Source organism: Macrosteles quadrilineatus, unplaced genomic scaffold (genome assembly GCF_028750875.1).
Source record: "Macrosteles quadrilineatus isolate MER2022 unplaced genomic scaffold, UCM_ALF_1.0 Scaffold_3__2_contigs__length_128488019, whole genome shotgun sequence".
Classification (NCBI taxonomy): Eukaryota; Metazoa; Arthropoda; class Insecta; order Hemiptera; family Cicadellidae; genus Macrosteles; species Macrosteles quadrilineatus.
Genome location: NW_026542596.1, coordinates 93870511 through 93888987, shown reverse-complemented (window position 1 = coordinate 93888987; position 18477 = coordinate 93870511). Strand labels below are relative to the sequence as shown.

General features: G+C 34.4%; 1 protein-coding gene across 3 annotated transcripts in view; it reads left to right on the top strand.

Moving 5' to 3' along the window:
- The window catches only part of LOC128990107 (putative fatty acyl-CoA reductase CG5065), a 30808-nt gene that overhangs the window by 9386 nt on the left and 2945 nt on the right, over positions 1–18477 (top strand). For 2 of the 3 annotated variants that reach the window (XM_054412361.1, XM_054412359.1), the window contains exons 2-7: positions 11823–12024; positions 12740–12988; positions 14187–14332; positions 15009–15118; positions 15698–15890; positions 17585–17824. In XM_054412361.1, the coding sequence (XP_054268336.1) occupies positions 11823–12024; positions 12740–12988; positions 14187–14332; positions 15009–15118; positions 15698–15890; positions 17585–17824 (1140 nt within the window). Of the gene's footprint in view, positions 1–10276; positions 10317–11822; positions 12025–12739; positions 12989–14186; positions 14333–15008; positions 15119–15697; positions 15891–17584; positions 17825–18477 lie in introns of those variants that run through there. The other variant, XM_054412360.1, reaches the window with a different exon arrangement.

Below are 18477 nucleotides of genomic sequence, written 5' to 3'. Positions count from 1 at the left end.
TAAGGATAACATGGGCACTTTTAAAGCCACTGGGGCAGGGGCCATGGGACTTAAAAAAATGTAAGGCCAGTTTGCAAATCTACACACCTAGACGAACATTTTGGTATATACAGTAATATGTGGGGTTAAATCTTTAGACAAAAAATCCTTATTTGTTCACAACGTTTGATGTAGCGTATTAATAATATAAATTCTGGTTTGAACTTTGTTATAGTTCCATTTAAAAATAATATAGAGATGTTTACTTTCGTGCCAGTGTTGTATTTGTTTATGTTTATGATACATACAGCTTTCTGTTCTAATATACGTCAACATATCTACAACACAAAGGTCAATTTTGGGTCGGAATCTCATTACATAGTTAAGCTACAAAATTAACTTTACATTCGCCAACCCTCTAAAGAATGCAACACAACCTACATTGATGTACTTATTACGCCCACGATTTTACAATTCCAATTTACAACCACGCGATATTTAAACGTGGTCTGCTCCCCTAATTATTGTGTTTATCGCAAGTTTTCACAAATCAGCGAGTCTATTTCTAGACAGCGTTGTGGCGGGGGCGCGCCCACCAACACTGTTGTTATTTTAGCAACCCCAAAACCGTGGGCGCCCCTCCCCCTCCCGCTCCTACTACTTCCGGTTACCCTTGCAGAAACCCTTGTATTTGCAATTAGCTTTTGATACAAAACGGTCAAATCGCATGATTGAAGGTAGGTAAGGTGGGCAGTCTCATCTCATTAGTGAAATGTTTTTAGCCTCTTTTACATGAACTGCAAGAAATTATGTAAATGATCAATTAAATTCGTTTTAATGACCTTTGACTGCAATAAAGAAGCAAATTTGTGTTTTTTTTTTTATGAAAACTCGCTACTGCCCTTAAACTTTTCAAATAGTTTAGATCAGTAGATTTTTCATGATACGCCAAAACATGAGATCGAGTCATGGCCATCTTCTGCCGGCTACACCACCCGACCGATTTTCACTATTAAAATGTTGGCCAAATAAATTGTTGTTGAATATTTTCGTGTTCGTGTAAGTTTAAATGTATTTGACCACTCTTCACAACCCGAGGGTTTAAGAGGATTTGTTCAACCACTTGGTTCACCATCTTCGAAATGAACTTGTAGTTTCGAAAGAAGGCCTTGGTCGCAGACTAAAAGACGGTTTATTGACAGTACATCAGGTATTTAACCTTTTTATTTGCAAAAAATGAACTTCTCTTAAGTATATAATTTGCAAATATATACAGTGGTTTAATTACCTTTTTTCGTCCAACTCAAAATGTAGATCATATCGAGACGCAAGTGGCGTCGAAACCATGGTTGTAGATACCGTGCCACTGTTTTGGGCTGGGACGAAGATAAGTGGTAGCATTGACTTTATATCTACACCAAAAGTGAAAGTCAATGGTGGTAGGTAATTTAACTAGCCATCTTACCAGTTCAGAGACAAACCACAAAAATCAGTATATCATTTGCGGAGACTGACTAAATATACAGTATGAATAGTACGAAAAATTAGTGTACCATGTGTAGTATAGTCAATGCTAATACACTATTATGAATACATGTGGTATGTGTATACTGTATAATGTGGATAGTACGGATAGTTAGAACAATAAAATCAACGAATGTAATACAGATACTGTTCCCGTACAGTGATCTATGTATCTAGTATGTATATTATTGCAAATACAGATAATATAGACATAGACAGTATTAAGACTAAACAAACTTTTAAAATAAGTTGGAGACTTCATGCATCCTTTGTCGTAAGCGGAATACAGCGAAATACATAAAACAGCAGATTTCGAGTTCGTAACCTCCTTTAACTTTTTATGGCCCAGGCTGGGAAATTATTCACATAAAATAACAATCTTTATTTTAAATCTTAAATACCGTCAAAACTCAATGTCAACCAGATTCTTCTCCCAACATGTTATATAATTGATTGCCCTTGGACTTTCTAGACATTTTCAGATTGCCTGAAGATAAATACATTTGTGTTCATACACATGCAAATTAGTGCCATTCATGTGGACAAATTATAATTAATTAATTTAAGCCCAAGATAAAATGACACGCGTGCTCTTCACTGATCTGTTGGTCAATTGTGCGAGATTCAGTTATCGTAGAAGATGTAAAATTCAAGGGGTTCCTTCAATCTGGGCTAAAGTTCAGCCCCTCTCTCTTTAAGCTAACCAATTTTGTTTAGATTGTGCAGTAAAAAACATTAGAATTCACATAAACGAAGAGTGTATGTAAAACATGCGTAAAATAAAACATTTTGTATGTAAATTTTAGCTACCGGAGGGGGGGGGGGCGGAACCCCTACCTGGAAGGGGATTGCCCAACTCCGCGCAGTGGTCAAATTTAATCCGAGGAAAAGTTTTATGGCCCCCGAAGGGTTCAGCCCAACTCCGCGCGGTGGTCTCTTTTAGGGCCGATTCCAACTCCGCGCGGTGGCCACTTGTAATATTAAGGTTAGGTACCCGTCAATTACAGACCCATCAAAAAGTGTTTGAGACAGGGTAAAAAGTGTGAAATGTTAATAGTTAAGTGTAAAATAAATGCATTTGACAATGTAATCAAAATATATTCCTTTTACAGGAATTTACAACAGTTCACTTATTCGCCATAAGAATAACATGAGAATTTAAAAATAAGAATTCTTTGGCATTTTTTCTGTAACTATTATGGCGCTTTTACGCTTCGATATACTGAATTATTTGTTTTTAAGCTTTACAAAGTGGTTTCAAAAGAAATTTCAAACCGTTATACTTTCATAATATATACATAAGCCTCCGTTCACATGGTTCAATCGTGCTGGTTTGTGAACTCGTTCGAATAAACGGTTTACACGTTCACACCAAATTTAATCAAAATCAGATCATTTTGCTCGAGTTATCGTGCTAACAGACTTACATATATCCACATAAAATATATATACCGGTATATATATATATATATATATATATATGCATTTGAACGGATGGTGTTTTCGGCCTTTGGGAAATAAAAACGAAAAATTTAATCAGTGAGTCCAGGTCTTACCATGAGACCTACGGTAATAGCCTATTCCCTATACAGGGTGATTGATAAAAGTGTGCCAGCCGTTTTATTCGAAAACCATAAGAGATATCAAAAAAAGTTAAAAGGTAAGTGCCTTGAATTTTTTATTTAAAAAATTATAGTCAAGCCAAAAAAAATATTTTAGCCACCATTTTTCCAATATGGCCGCCAACTTTGATTTTTCTTATGGAACACCCTGTATTTCATGATGTATTCTGGTAGAAAATGTAATTTTAAGACGATTTTATTCATAAACCTAACCGTTTCAAAGATAATAATGGTTTAAGTTGTGAAATTTTGAATGGTTTTAGAATAAAACAGCTGGCATGCTTGCTTAGGCCTTTATCGAAACTCTTTCTCATGCAGAAATTTCAAAACTTAGCCATTATTATCTTTGAAACGGTTAGGTTTATGAAAAAAATTACAAGAATAAAATCGTCTTAAAATTACATTTTCTACCAGAATACATCATAAATATACAGGGTGTTCCATAAGAAAAATCAAAGTTGGCGGCCATATTGAAAAAATGGTGGCTAAAATAATTTTTTTAACTTGACTACCATTTTTTTAATAAAAAATCCAAGGCACTTACCTTTTAACTTTTTTTTATTATTATATCTCTTATAGTTTTCGAATAAAACGGCTGGCACACTTATATCAATCACCCTGTATATGGGAAATTCGCTAAAACGTTGGCCTGGGTCTGGATTCAATGAAAACCCTCTTCATAGACGTAAAATTTGCCAATTTTAATAAGATGTAAAAGAAATATGCTCGTAAACCAATTTCAGCCAATTTTTTCCCCAATTTGAGGTGTATAGCTAACTGTTTTATGAAACAGAGATTACAGCCAATTTGTTGAAGCAATCTGTGGTTGTTTACAAGACTAACATTTTTGAATTTGGTACTCAAGTTTATCAGTAAGCTCATAAACCCAGTGCTAATGTGAATGATTGAGTATTGTAGACTTTGGAACATATAAATTTACAGTCACTCTTTCTCACGGGCTTTTTAAAACTTCTTATATTAGTGGTTTTTAAGCTTCGTCTCCTGTTTTGGGTAGGCATATACCTTTTTACTTTCCCTTTCTTATAAATGATTAAAATATATCATAATTTCAAACTTAGAGCACAAACTCTCATCCGTCAGGGCTGTGAGAGCCAAAATTGACCACTGCGCGGAGTTGGGCATGTGCCGCGAGGGACCCGAAGTGACCACTGCGCGGAGTTGGGCAGTCGGTTTTGACAGATTTCTGACCACCGCGCGGAGTTGGGGTAAGCCCACATGGAAGACCATGGTAGGATTAATAATTGCCCAACGGCATCCTAGAAGACACTCACAGCGAAGTAACTAAACAGGACTTTAGGTTCCTAGTTTTTAAGAACCATCCGAGGGTTTGATCTTCCATAGAATTTGGATAAGTATATTTTCATCAATCTGTATTCGAAAATAGCCCATTTCCATACAGCTGAGATCTTCGAAAAACGTCAATTTCCATACCCCAAAAACAAATAGTGATCAGCTGACTTTTCCTGACATAAACATTACCATAGATTAAACATACTCCCTTAGAGGGGGGGGGGGGAGTATGTTTAAGGGAGTATGTTTAATCTATGACATTACTCTCGCTACACAAACAATACCTTGCCTGACATAAACAAAGTTACAACTATTTTTTTTTTTTTAAGTTTGATTAAGTAGTTTTATCATCATGATAAAAGTATCGTTCAATACTCCTCACGTAAGTCCCATTTCGGGGCAAGATAGTGTTTCCCTCTATCTCGCCCCAAAATGGGTCACTTTCGTGACTAGTAGTGAAAAAACTATACTCGTCCTAGTGAAAATTGAAGCTTGTTTCGGAATATGTTTCGTGTCTGTTGACAGCTGAGTCCGTCGATGGCGTAAACAGGTATCATATTTTATGTTACATTTTAAAAGCTTTACCCTTTGGTTATTCATCACAGACCAAGTAGACGTTTATACATATAAATCTACCTGGTAATAGTTTTAAAGTTAGATTACTAACCAAATAAACCTAAAGGACAATTAGTTAATGAACATTATGAATGTAAAAATACCCTTTAATATAGTAGTCAGCTGATAACGGTTTACAAGATAAGGATAGATTAGCGCCAAAAACACCAGGGGGATTGAGTACTTCCTTGTTTACACTATGGTAAATCTCTAGTTTTACCTCATTGAGTTTGCTTACATTTTGCAATAATGTAAATCACAAATTATTAGCAAAGTTTAACCGTCTTGTGTCCTAAACATTGAAAATAAATACTTTGTAAAGTTGCAAATTCGTCTAATCATCATTTTACTTTGAATATTACTTTGAACCAAGCAAAGGATGACTGTATACCTAATTTGAGATTGAGACAAGTTAAAATTATTCTCTATCATTGTTATTTGTTCAAAACAAACTAAATTAATCGTAAGGCAACAGTAATTATTGAATTGACACTGTTATTGGGAAATATTGAGAAACATATCAGACGACATACTATATACAGTAGGATGCAAAGTGTGCATGCACATTTGATTGACAACTATACAGTATTAACGTATTTACCAGCACAAAACTGCTTCTAGGGTCTAATGTTTTGAATGTATTGTGTTTGGCCTTGAAGGGGGTCACAGACAGAAATTAGCACTTGAATACTTCACAGAGAGTTATTTTAACTTGACTTAACTAAGAACGTAGTTACGGCAAATCACACACTTAATTATTTTTCGCTCTTGGGACGTTTAGAAGTTATTTTAGCTTGATAGACTCAATGATATATTGATATTATGTTTGCTCCTTAAAAAGCATTTTATGGTTAGTTCAATCTCTCAACATAATTCATATCCAATGTCCATACTATGTTTTTGAACATTCAATTGAATCATGTTTTAAGACGATATTTTTGTTACATGAAATTAAATTAACAACAAAACAATCGCACAATAGATTCATATTCTAAATTTCAAAAACGAAGAAACGTCTAAAGTGTATAGTAAACATAAAGGGAGTTTCGTTTTGTTTTTACGTTAACCTTCACAAAAATTTTAAACTGTCTATAATAGTTAAACTGTCTATTAATAGCCTTGCAAGATGCCATATCAGTTTGTGTACGTTTGTTAATAATCCCAATCCTTAGTTATTGACCAATAATATTCTTCCACGAGGATTTTAACAGCTTGTAAACAACCCGTTAATAAGGAGGAAAATTTTGCTTCAAAACAAACGGATCTTCTCGTTAATTTGAATTTGAGCTTTCTTTGATCGATAAAATCCGTTAGTTAATTTAAGAATCTAAACATAGTTGCTTAGAAGATTGCGTCAGTAATTAACATTACGTTGCCAATGCCTATCTATAGACGTATAATCTGTTAAAATGCAAAACCTAAATTCTAAAAATAATTTCATTACTTATTCACTGATTACTCATACAGTATTGATGAACAAAAAGTCATACCAAAAAGTCTAATGAAAACGTTTGTAAGAAACAATAAATGACTGATGAGTATCAGATGTTTGGTTACTTGTTTAAATGAATCGTGGTCATTAAAGAACAATATCATTGAATTTACACTTACAATATTCTCTCAATGGTAAGCTTTGACCAATTCTGTTGACATACTTGTAGTTTATTTAGTAATTCCTTTGTAGGGTGTCCCAAAATGACATGTAACCCTGGGATTTGGATTCGATCTAAAGGAGCAAAAGAGTTCATTAAACCATGTATAAAGAATGATTTTCCTCTCATAATGATTTTAATTCTTCATTAATTTTGTTGCGATACTTCATTAATAATTTATTTCCATCATAACAATGTTTAAATAAGTTAAATTTTTGTTTTCTCACTGTAATTTCTTTGTAAAATTTACACATATCTCTGGAGTTTCGTAATTTGATCTAAAGAAGCAAAAAGTCCATTGAACAATTTCCCAACTCATTTTAGGCCCTATTCTCTGTGTCTTATTTATATAAAAAAATCTTATCATCCAACCTCGTGTACGTAAACACGTCAACATTGGTAAAAGGTCACTTTGAGCGAAAATAAAAGTAATAATCCACGAAAAAACTGCTGAAAGTAATGAAAGAACCAACTGTGCACATAGATTGTATACATTTTACAAAATAATTTTATCTCCAAATTACTTAGATTTCAATTTGAACCATAAACTAACGCATCGATGATGATGCAAACTCAAACGAAGAAGAAATTTGCATCATAATCAGAACACACCTCTAAGCATTAACGATGACACAAAATTGGTAATTGGTTAACGCCAAACGCCATTTTGTAACCTACCGAGCTCGGGACAATTTCGTAAACGACACAATTGGCAATTGGCAGCTGTTGATGGGGAAACGTGAAGTCTTTGTCTTGAAATCTAACAGCTTTGCCAAAGACGCCAGCTGATAACATTGACAACATAATGACATCAGTATTGGTCAGTGTGAGCCGAAATCTCACGTAGTAGAAAGTCCTGAAGCCACGGCCATATTGATCAGAAGGAACAATGCTTTCACTGCCTGCATAATCCGTCGGCATTAGCGCAATTAACTGAGTTGAAGATGTGAATGTGATTAATTTAGAATATTCAATCATAGATTAAACATACTCCATGTATTTTATATGTCACATATACCTATTAAAATCCAAAGACAATTACTTTATGTATACAAATTCTAATGTCACTGGTGTACAAAGACATTTTTATTCCAAACACGGTATGTTAGTTGTTAAATCTGCCAAACACTGTTCATCACCCCCCATATTATCATAATGGAGAATCAACTGATTGCATAGACTACTGTTTTCGTACAATTTGGAATGTTGAAATAGTTTATTTCATTACCGAATGCGGCATTTTTCGGCACGAGCTCAAGTTTAATGTGTGAGGCAAAGCCGAACACAGAGAATCAAATTTTTCAAATATCAAAATAAAATAAAATTTACATAACAAACCTACATAATAACTTAAAAAGTATAACTTCAAGGTTATGTTTATTATGCAGTTTTCTTTGTTGGGGACAATTACTCCTTCGTTTATAATTTTTTTTTATGTTTCGAAACATCCGAATCCTTTAGTTTTAGACCACCTTTTATAACTGAAATATACTTCACAACGTATAAAGTTTCATAGTTATAGATTTATCAGATAAATATATTAATAAAAAGTTCGTCATTTTGGTTTAACCTTTCGTACTTTCATTCCGTAAACATCCTGTATTCCTCTTCATATCTTTCCCGTGATTTCTCTGGTGTAAGTTTTGTATTTATCTCTTAAGCTTTTTCATAAAATCGTCAGTAATTTCAAACACATTTTGAGCAGTTTCAAACACGCACTATGCTAAAAACACAGCAAAACAATCTAATATACCTGTTTCTGTAATCTATATACATTTAGATTGTGCAACAATGAAAACAGCTGATCTGATTTAGAGTTAAGAGGTTAAAATAAACCGTGATAAAACACTACCGTGCGTAGTGGGCAAATGGAGAACTAATCGAGAGCGAGGGTAAGTAAATTTGGAGCTAGAGAAACAACTACTTTATTTGATATCAGCTGTTATCGAAAATATCTACTTTCGGTGGTGAAAATTGAATTATGTAGGCTATTTGGTCGTAAAGATTTCAAAATATAATGAGCAAACTCATAACGACTACATAATCAAGTACATAACCAACCTACATATTTAATCTATGTACATTGCACATAACACAAAGTAGCCCACATATAATTTTATTTTGGCTAAGCAAGCATCTGAGTGGTATTTTTTCAATGAACCTGTTTAAAATAAAATTTAATTAACTGTAAATTCATTCAGTTTGCAGGTTTGCTGTTATTTTGGTAAACTATTGTAGCTTATATTTGGGGATACACTTTGACTTTTACAGTACATTTTAAGCATTAGGAAAAAATACAACTCTCGTGACATAAACATCGTATGATTATTGTTGATTTTCCTTATCTTTGTGCATGGTGAATATACAGAAAGATGGTTGAACAAGTGAAGACTAATAATGCTAGTGCATACCAAATTGCAATCTTTAATTTGATTTTGTGAATAGATGCATACACAATTCGGGAGGAACCAGGTTAATTGGACGGATTCATCAATATTTTTTTTACATGTAATAATTTTCTAAAGCAATTTCATTAAGCTCTGGGTGGTTAGGGGCTAGGGGATTTAAAAAAATATAAACTCAATTTGAGAGGATTAATCGACTTTGTAGTTTTTCTAGTAATTGAAGAATTTTGAAGTTATTAGTTTCATTGAGACCAAAAAAGGACCTTTACAGCAAAAAAAGCATTACCAACAATGTTTACGCATAATAAAATATTTTACTCTGAATTTTTTTTATTCTGTATTTTTTGTACAGAAGAGTTGTTTTATAACTTTGCTGACCTGAAAATATGTTAAAATAGAAGACCGACAGAAAATAAAAACATTGTTATACATTTATTTAATTTCATAAACAGTAAACAAAATGACTTGCCGAAAAGCTGTCCTTGAAAGTTCCAACAAAATATTAGAAAAATACATATTAGCCTATTTTTGTTAGATCAATCAGGTACTTAAAAATTCATTAGACTTATTTTTTCCATCCGGGCAGATTGAAATGAACAAAAGTGAAGGCTACACAGTTATTATGGATAAGTTTATATGAATATTTTAGTCTTATTCAGGGAGTAATCCAGGGTTAGAGTTTGGGAATTAACAAACCCAGAGTTGAAGGGTGAGTAGTAAAAAATGATTTTAAGTAAATCATCCTCATTTGCATATAATACATACTGAAAATTATTTTTTATTGACTCAAAGACATTCATTTATGTGTCTTAATCCCCACAAGTAACCGTTCACATTTTTATAATATATATTATGTTATTTTAGGTTTTGGGAGGTTTGGTCCTGCTGGGAATCTCCTTTTGTACATTCCGGGTCTTGTCGATTGTTTCTGGGCTTCCCGATTCTTTTTTGTGCAATCTCACTTTTAAAATAATGACAAAGATATAACGTCACTCAAGCCAATATTGTCCGACTCATCATCTTCAGTCTTTTCGCTGCAAGGAGGCAATGTTTCTTCATTACAATGACGGCTAAAGTGTTTTGTAAATATAGGAAAAGCCATTGATGTCTATGCAAAACAAACATACACTTGACAAGGTATATAACAGGACTGCGTCGGGATCTCTTTTAGTCTTCTGGTCTCAGTTGTATGAGTGGCATAAAATGGGGTGAGTTTTCATTTCATATTGAAATATAATACACAGGAAACCTTTGTTGGATGATAAAGATGTGCTAATTTATGTAGTGTTGGATAGGCAGGTTTAAGTTGACAGTTTAAATTGAAATTCTGTGTTAGATTTAGGTTTGTTTGGTCACATAAAACCTGTTGGTGGTGGTGCTATAAATTTTTTGTTAATGAATAAATTAATTTAAATATGTCATTGACCTTCTAAATTGAAAACATAATAAACTATTAAGTAATTTCAGAGTAGACGAGCTTCAAATCCGCTTCAAATTACAGAATTTCATTTTTTCACCACATATAAAAAACTATCTTTATTATGTCCTTCTATGGTTATCATTATTTCAAATTAAGAACCATTCCAATTACATGTTATACTTACATCAACATCATGTTACCAATGGTATTCAGACTTAGAAAAGCATCAGTATGCTTCGCCCAATCAATGCTTAGTTGGTATGCTTTGACAGCTGAATGAAAATGGCCACTGAGTCATAAGCCAATGCATCAAAGATGATTGGTAAACCTGTGATTTGAAATTAAAACTGACCATATCTTAGTATAAATATACAGTACACTCATTCAAATCTGATCAATAGACCTAACTGTGATCGAAAAACAAAAACAAAAAATAAGTTCACTGAATGTGTACACCAAATGTGAGAGTATATTTTAATATCGGGTGTCTTTAAGAAGAGTATCAGAGATAGGCAATGACGAGGGGTAGTGTTGTTATATGTAACTCTTCTAGCAGAGAAATTGTAGATACCTGGACATTATAACAGATACCTGTCTTGAAGAAAAATTAGAAAATAACAATAACAAAGCAAGAAATAAATCGCCAAAAGCTGCACACACTATGAAGAAGTTTCTATAAAAGATTGGAAGAAACAGTATTTGGAGTAAAAACAAAACTATACACAATTTATAACTAAATTTGATACAAACCTGAGGGAAATTGAAACAACCTTAGTTAAAAAAAAATTAAACTGAAATCACGGTGTTAAAAGTCTCTCAAGTTGGTTTCTCCCACTAATTCATTTGGACCTCCAGAGACTTTTGTCTTTCGGATTCTTAAGACTTATTCTTAAGGACTTCAACTTTTCATACCTCTTTTCATGCTCGAAAGTAGGTGATATAAATAGCTTTAGGATTGGACAACCCTAACAGTTAGAACTCAGCATTGGTTCTCCCTCATTTTCATTCTTATTGTTTAGTTATAAACCTTATCTTAGTCACCATAGATATATAGACGGTGATCTAAAGACAGTAATGAACATAGTATTACGGTATAAGTCACATAGGTAAGCCCCAAGTCACATAGGTAAGCCAGACCACTGACATATTGGAGGTTTCCACTCACTATCGGTACAATGTGAACGTTTGGTGAACATACCTAGTGAACAATGAAATCACTATAATCCATCCAATTTTTATTCACATTTAGTTTATATTAGTTACTCTATTGTTTACATTTTTCCATTGTTGACAGGATGAGTGGGAACGAAGGCCAGATCGCCGAGTTCTACCGGGGCCGCCACATCTTGGTCACGGGGGCGACGGGCTTCATGGGCAAAGTATTGGTACAAAAGCTTCTCTACTCATGTCCCAACCTGGAAAAGATCTACCTACTCATGAGGGAGAAGCGGGGACAGGATGTGAGCAAACGACTCGAGAAACTGACTAGTGCAGCGGTAAGTGCCATAAAATGAATCTTTTGACTCTTGATTCACTTTAGATACCAAAGTAGATCAATCTAAAAAAGCGTTCTTTTAAAAAATGTTCTCCGTCATCCACCATTCCTCCAATCTGGGACAGAGATAAACTTGTATCAAGCAAAACAAAAAAAGTAAACAATTAGCATCAGGGTCTGTTAGTAAACACCTAATTTAAAATAGTTTAAGACTTGAAAAATACCATTAAAGGATTTAATTGTCTGTTGTTTTAGAGGTCACCTTCAAATCTGAAGGTTGCCGGGTTGATTTTGATCTGGATCATTTCTTGCCCCAAATTTCATTGGGCAATCAATGATGCTATGTTGGATGGCAACAGAACCAAGGATCGGAAAGTTCCCCAAAAAAAATAAAATAAATGCCGATTGCACAGAGAAATACCTTTGCTAGAGAGAGAGGAACACTCTACCACATTTTTCTTCATATGTAACCCTATCAAACTTGTGCGTATAGCGAGTAACTAAACTTATGTTCATCTATTTGCCTGTTATCAGCATACAATACAAACATTTCCTATGGTTAAAAAGAATATGACACAATCTCGTAAACAATATCTAATTTATATCCAAACTCACTGATTACACTTAAATAATACCGTCCATTTTACATGAATCACAAAGCCAATAAACGTCCTAATATTATCTGACCAAAGCTATAACCAAAATACAATCCGCAGATATTTGACTCGCTGAGGAAGAACCACGCAGAGAGACTGGAGAAGCTGGTAGCTATGACTGGGGATATCACACAGCCGGAGCTAGGACTGAGCGAAGAAGATCAACGGACGCTGCAGGCCAACGTTTCGGTGGTGTTCCACTCAGCTGCCACTGTCAAGTTTGACGAGGCACTCAAACTTTCGGTCGCTATGAACCTACAAGGCACCAAGACACTCACACAACTGTGTTTGAACATGCCGAAACTGGAGGTGAGATTGTTGTGAATACTGTGAACATAGCGATTCAGTTGGTGGTTTTTTGAAAATCTTTAGGAAATAGTTTTGGCCATAATTTAATTTTGAATACACATGGGTGGATCCAGAGGAGAGGTGTGGGGAATGCTCTAGGATAATGTATGTAACAAAAATCAAATATAAAAAAACTAACAAGTAGACATGGTGAGGTTTGAATTTTACTTTATATTATGCCTCCACATGCCCCCCAAAATGCTATTTAACTGCACATATCACTAAATGAGATTATTCAAAAATAGCACCTCCCCCTTTCAACTGGCTAGACACATCCATAAATGTATATATGAAAAAATAAAAATTTGTGGAAAAGATTGACAATTTAAAATTATTTTTTTTTGTACCCTTGAAATTTTGAAACCCATTGAAACTGTTTGATTCAAAACTTTTAACATACAGCTTAGGCTATTCTATATTTTACATTCTTAACATATAATAGTTCACACACCTTATACATTCGACACTTAGGGTGTCTATGAATCCAGTAAATAACAATCTATGCTTCTGATACATTATGATGGGTAGTTAGGAAGATATGAGTAAAGATGGATTTGATTATTTTTACATTTCAATTTTAAAACAAAGCACTTTCTTTTATTCTTGCATTCCTTGGTCTTTTTTTATTTTTGTTATGTCCCATCACAACCTAGCTGTGTTATACACATTTCTTCAGGCTAGACCAGAGGGTTGTGGCATTATCACATGGATAAAAACCATTGGTAATTGGCATGATTTGAACCCGCGACCTCGGTCACCAAAGCCCTGCGCTCTACCACTAGACCAGCTCGCTCCCCCAGTCCAACACAGGCCTTTAAAGCCTGTGGATTGTATCAAACAAAATAGGAGTGAGCAAGTACTGCCAATAAAGAATTAATTGTACTTATATATTTTACGTGGCTGCACTGGACATGGCCGTTTTCTTTTCACAGTTTGTCGTGTTAGTTACTCACCACAATTTAATAAGTTAATTATTGCCTAACACCATCTGATTCTTTAAGGGTAATCATTTATTAAAAACCGAACAATCATAAACAACTGGATCAAATCCAGTATGACTATCAATAACAGTGGCCACCAACACCTTTTGATCTTTTGTTCATTTACACAACGCTCATGAGCTACATTACCTAGATGTCACACGTGTGTGTTTATGCAGGCGTTTGTGCACGTGTCGACGGCGTACTGCAACTGTGACCGCAGCGAGGTACACGAGGTCGTCTACGCTCCACCTGCAGACCCAGAGAAGATTATGCAGCTGGTAGAGTCCTTGGACGAGGATATTCTGGATTCCATGACAGACAAGTGAGTTACATTGTAATTATTTAGGTATCATATGTTTCTGTTTGGTAAAATTTCTATTTTTAATATTTTTAACACCTTGGAGAAAAAAAAATTATTGAGTACTTGCAAACTCATATTTGTTAAAGCGAATTGCACAAACAGAATATTCATCTTTTTATTAATGTTTCAAGTAATCCTTGTTAGGATGAGCTTTGAAATTGATAAGACGTAGAACATTCCAGTCCACATGTAGAAAGAGTCCTTGTGGACTCACTAGATATAAAGCAAATTCAAAATCACACAAACTAACTAACCTACTAGTGAATATTAGTATTACCAAAGATTACATGTAATCTTTGGTATTACTCATATGGGTCAAGTCTAAAGAAGAACCTTATTAGCTGTATAAAATTGAAAAGATACTAGTATCACATACTTTACATAATAATACATCACAGTACACTTAACTTTTTCTCTGTTGAAATGATTTCTTGGTTATGGTATCAATATTCTTTGTAGGAGTTTTAGTATTATTTCACATCAGCAGTGTGTATACTTTATCATTTCACTTCAATTACAGTTACAAAAGACGTCCAAATATTGTAAAAACTATTTTACTTATTGCATGACAAAAAGATTTATTTCATTTAACATATGAGATACCTATAACGATGCATTACTGTTGTGTCGTTTTCAGGATCATTAAGAATCGACCAAACACATACACGTTTACCAAAGCACTTGCAGAACATGTGTTGTTGAAACAGTCCGCCCGTCTTCCCATTGCCATCATCAGACCATCAATAGGTATGAGGAGTAAACGTTTGTTCATACTTTGTTTTAACTTCTTTATGGATAAGCTGTGTTTACACAAGACCAGTTAGCGGGTAGGTTACCTGCCTCAGGTAACTTGAAATACATTAGAGGCAGGTAACTTGCCAACTTGCCCCATTACCTGCCTGCTATACTGGCCTCATGTAAACACAACTATATGGATACTGGTTTGCCATCACTGAAAAAAGTTTCTGCAGGCACCTATGTTAAAAATAATAATAATAGCACCTTTTTGTACCTCACAATGACATCTGTACTATTATATTCAAGACAGAGAGAGCCATATAGCACATTACATAAGTACAGTATTATCATTTATCAATTATTGAGATGATTACACCACCTAGATGTGTATTTTAACCCAAATATGAGCGAAGGCGTGTAGAATGGAGTGAGATGATCTGCGTAGCTTGTTCCTGACTATCAGCTGTTTCATTAGTCAGGATCATTTATTTAAAGCCAAATGATCAGGGACAGCTAGGTCTAGTTTCGAACAATCAAAAATCTTATTAGAAACACAGTGAGAACAAAAATGTTGTGTTTACTGTTTAGTGACAGCGTCGTGGAAGGAGCCGTTGCCAGGCTGGGTTGACAACCTGAATGGCCCGACAGGTCTACTGGCCGGCGCAGGCAAGGGAGTGCTGCGGACCATCATGTGTCATAGAGAGAAAGTGGCGGACATCATCCCTGTAGACATGGCCATCAACCTGATGATCACAGTGGCTTGGCACACGGCTACCACTAGGTTAGTGGCATGGAGCTATTTACATATGAACATTAGGTGCATGCAAAGAAAGGGGTTTAAAGCAATGGTTTCGCTTAAGTGGCATGAGGGTATCCAATTATGCTATACCATCGACTCTTGGATTCTAAAGTCAACATTGCATCTATATTGAGTATTGACCAGAAGTAGCCAATGTTTTACTCAGAACAAATCAAATATTGTGCTCCGGTCTTTTATATTTACTGCCTTTACCACATTTTAAAAACTGAAGTGACAATTTGACATATACGTTGCCGTAGTTTACAGAAAGTTGTCCTATTAGACTGACTTGGTTAGAAAGCGGTGTATATGTAAGAAGTTAGTAATTGATACAAGCACACTCTATCATTGGCTTAGTTCAACTATTGTACATTAATGATTACTCAATAACTGGCTACAACTTGAACATGGTAATAGAATTAATGAGTTTAATCCATAGTCAAAGGTCCAAAAACAAAATGGTTTTATTTGGTATTCAATTCAAACCATATACAGTTTCAATGTAATTGAATGCGTGAATTCAAGAATGTGAAAAATGTAAGGATTATTATAATTATTTCTAAAAATTGTGTATAATCGTACTCTGAAGCACAACACAAGACACCTCACTCATTTACACATTGTTTAATTCATTAATAGCACAAAATGTGCTTCAAGTTAACAATTCTTTGCCATGTAAATCAAACAGTATCTATACTTATTTAATACGCAAGCAGTTTTTTTTTGTGACAATTACTCCTCTGAAACTACTGAACCGATTGGCATGTTTTTGGTGTCATTGGAAAGAGCGTAACGTGAAGTTGTGCAGGAAACTTTCTTTTTACGGAAATAATTAGGGAGTGAGGCCCTGGGGCCCTTTAAAGTTTCGTATTTCTCCATAAGATTAACATGGGAAAGAAACATTGTTATGAAACTCCAGCTGTTGTAAGAAATTAAAGTGAGAAGAAGAACATATGATAATTGTGAACAGTCAATAAGTTTGCTAATTTAACAGTTTGCTACAAACATTTACTGACTTGGTTGAAATGAAATATTTACTATTTGAATTTGGGTTGGTGTAAATATTACAATTTGGGGAAAAGCGAGAGAGCCTGGATAAATTGATGTACTAAAAAGAAAACTGAATTAAGACTGTGCTGCATTTCTTATAGTAATCATTGAAAGAGCCGATTTGCAAACTATGGAAACATGGGAAAGTCATAGTACACCACCAAGGAGAATAAAAAGAAATAATGTTGTTTTTTTTATAATTTATTATGGACAACCTAATGCAGCTGTGAGTAAGGCTATTTGTAGGAAACACTAAAAACCAGATCAGCTTTTGAAAAATGATAAGATATTTACAAGAAATGTTGATTATATCGATCTGTTATGTGCATCTTCAGTATTTCCATAATCTCTGAGTCGAATCTTTTAAAGTCATCAGAAATTATGACTGTTATTCGTTTTAAAATAACGCCTGTAAGACTTAGCAATTGCTCGAATTCGAGCAACAGGGCCACTAGTAAACTTTAAAATCACTCTGTCTGTACTATAGTGCAATGTGTGTCCCTTATAATTTTTACGAGTAAATGTGCTACTGGTAATTTGATACAACTGAAGTGCTGAATAAAAGCTTTTCCTTGTCACCTATTTCTGCCCAACTTATCAACCATATTTTATCCACTCTATTGCAGACCCAACCGCCTCGTGGTGTACAACTGTACGTCAGGAGTGACTAACCCCATTTACTGGCGCAACATCGAGTCGTGGGGACACGAGTACCTTGTCAAACACCCTTTCAGTGGAGTCCTGTGGTATCCCGGGGGAAGTTTCAAGAGCAGTCGGCTGCTCAACTCACTCTGTGTCTACGTGTTCCATCTTGCACCAGCGTGCGTACTCGATGCCTTCTCCTTACTCACTGGACAGAAACCAATGTGAGTTTCAAAAGGAGTTTTGATTTTTTAGCTTTGATGTGTTGCCAAGTTTGGAGTTTAAGTTCCAACCAGCTCTGATATAGGTGATTGGGTTTTGGAGTTTTTAACCTCACAACTATCTGATTTTAGGTGCATACAAGATAGATGTGTTTGTCCCAAATGGTTGATTTACTTTAAAGACTTGTTAAATTCATAAAATCTTGTGTATTTGTTAACATTTAAAAGTTTAAGCAAACTTGGCTTATCAAATAGCTTGTGAAATCATTGATTGTTTGATATTGTTTGGTACTGTCAACTCAACAAATCTTTGGGAATATTTAATGGACACATAGTAAAATCATAGTGTAGTTCAGTACATATTTTATTTGTATCTTTTTCACCATATATAGCCGTACAAAAAATTTATAACATTTTACTTTTGTATTCTGATAAAGTTTTTAGTAACTAACAAGTAAAAGTATATGGAAACCATATTTTTACAACCATCTTTTTAAAACAGTTGAATTACATTTAGATTTTGCTCCTATCAACCAAAACGATTCAGGTTGTTTTCACAAATAATGTTCCTGGTAAGTAGGGAATAGACTCCTTTCTGTCATATATTAAATCTGCAAGTTATTTTGGTTTGGACTTTGATTTTAAGAGCACTAAAA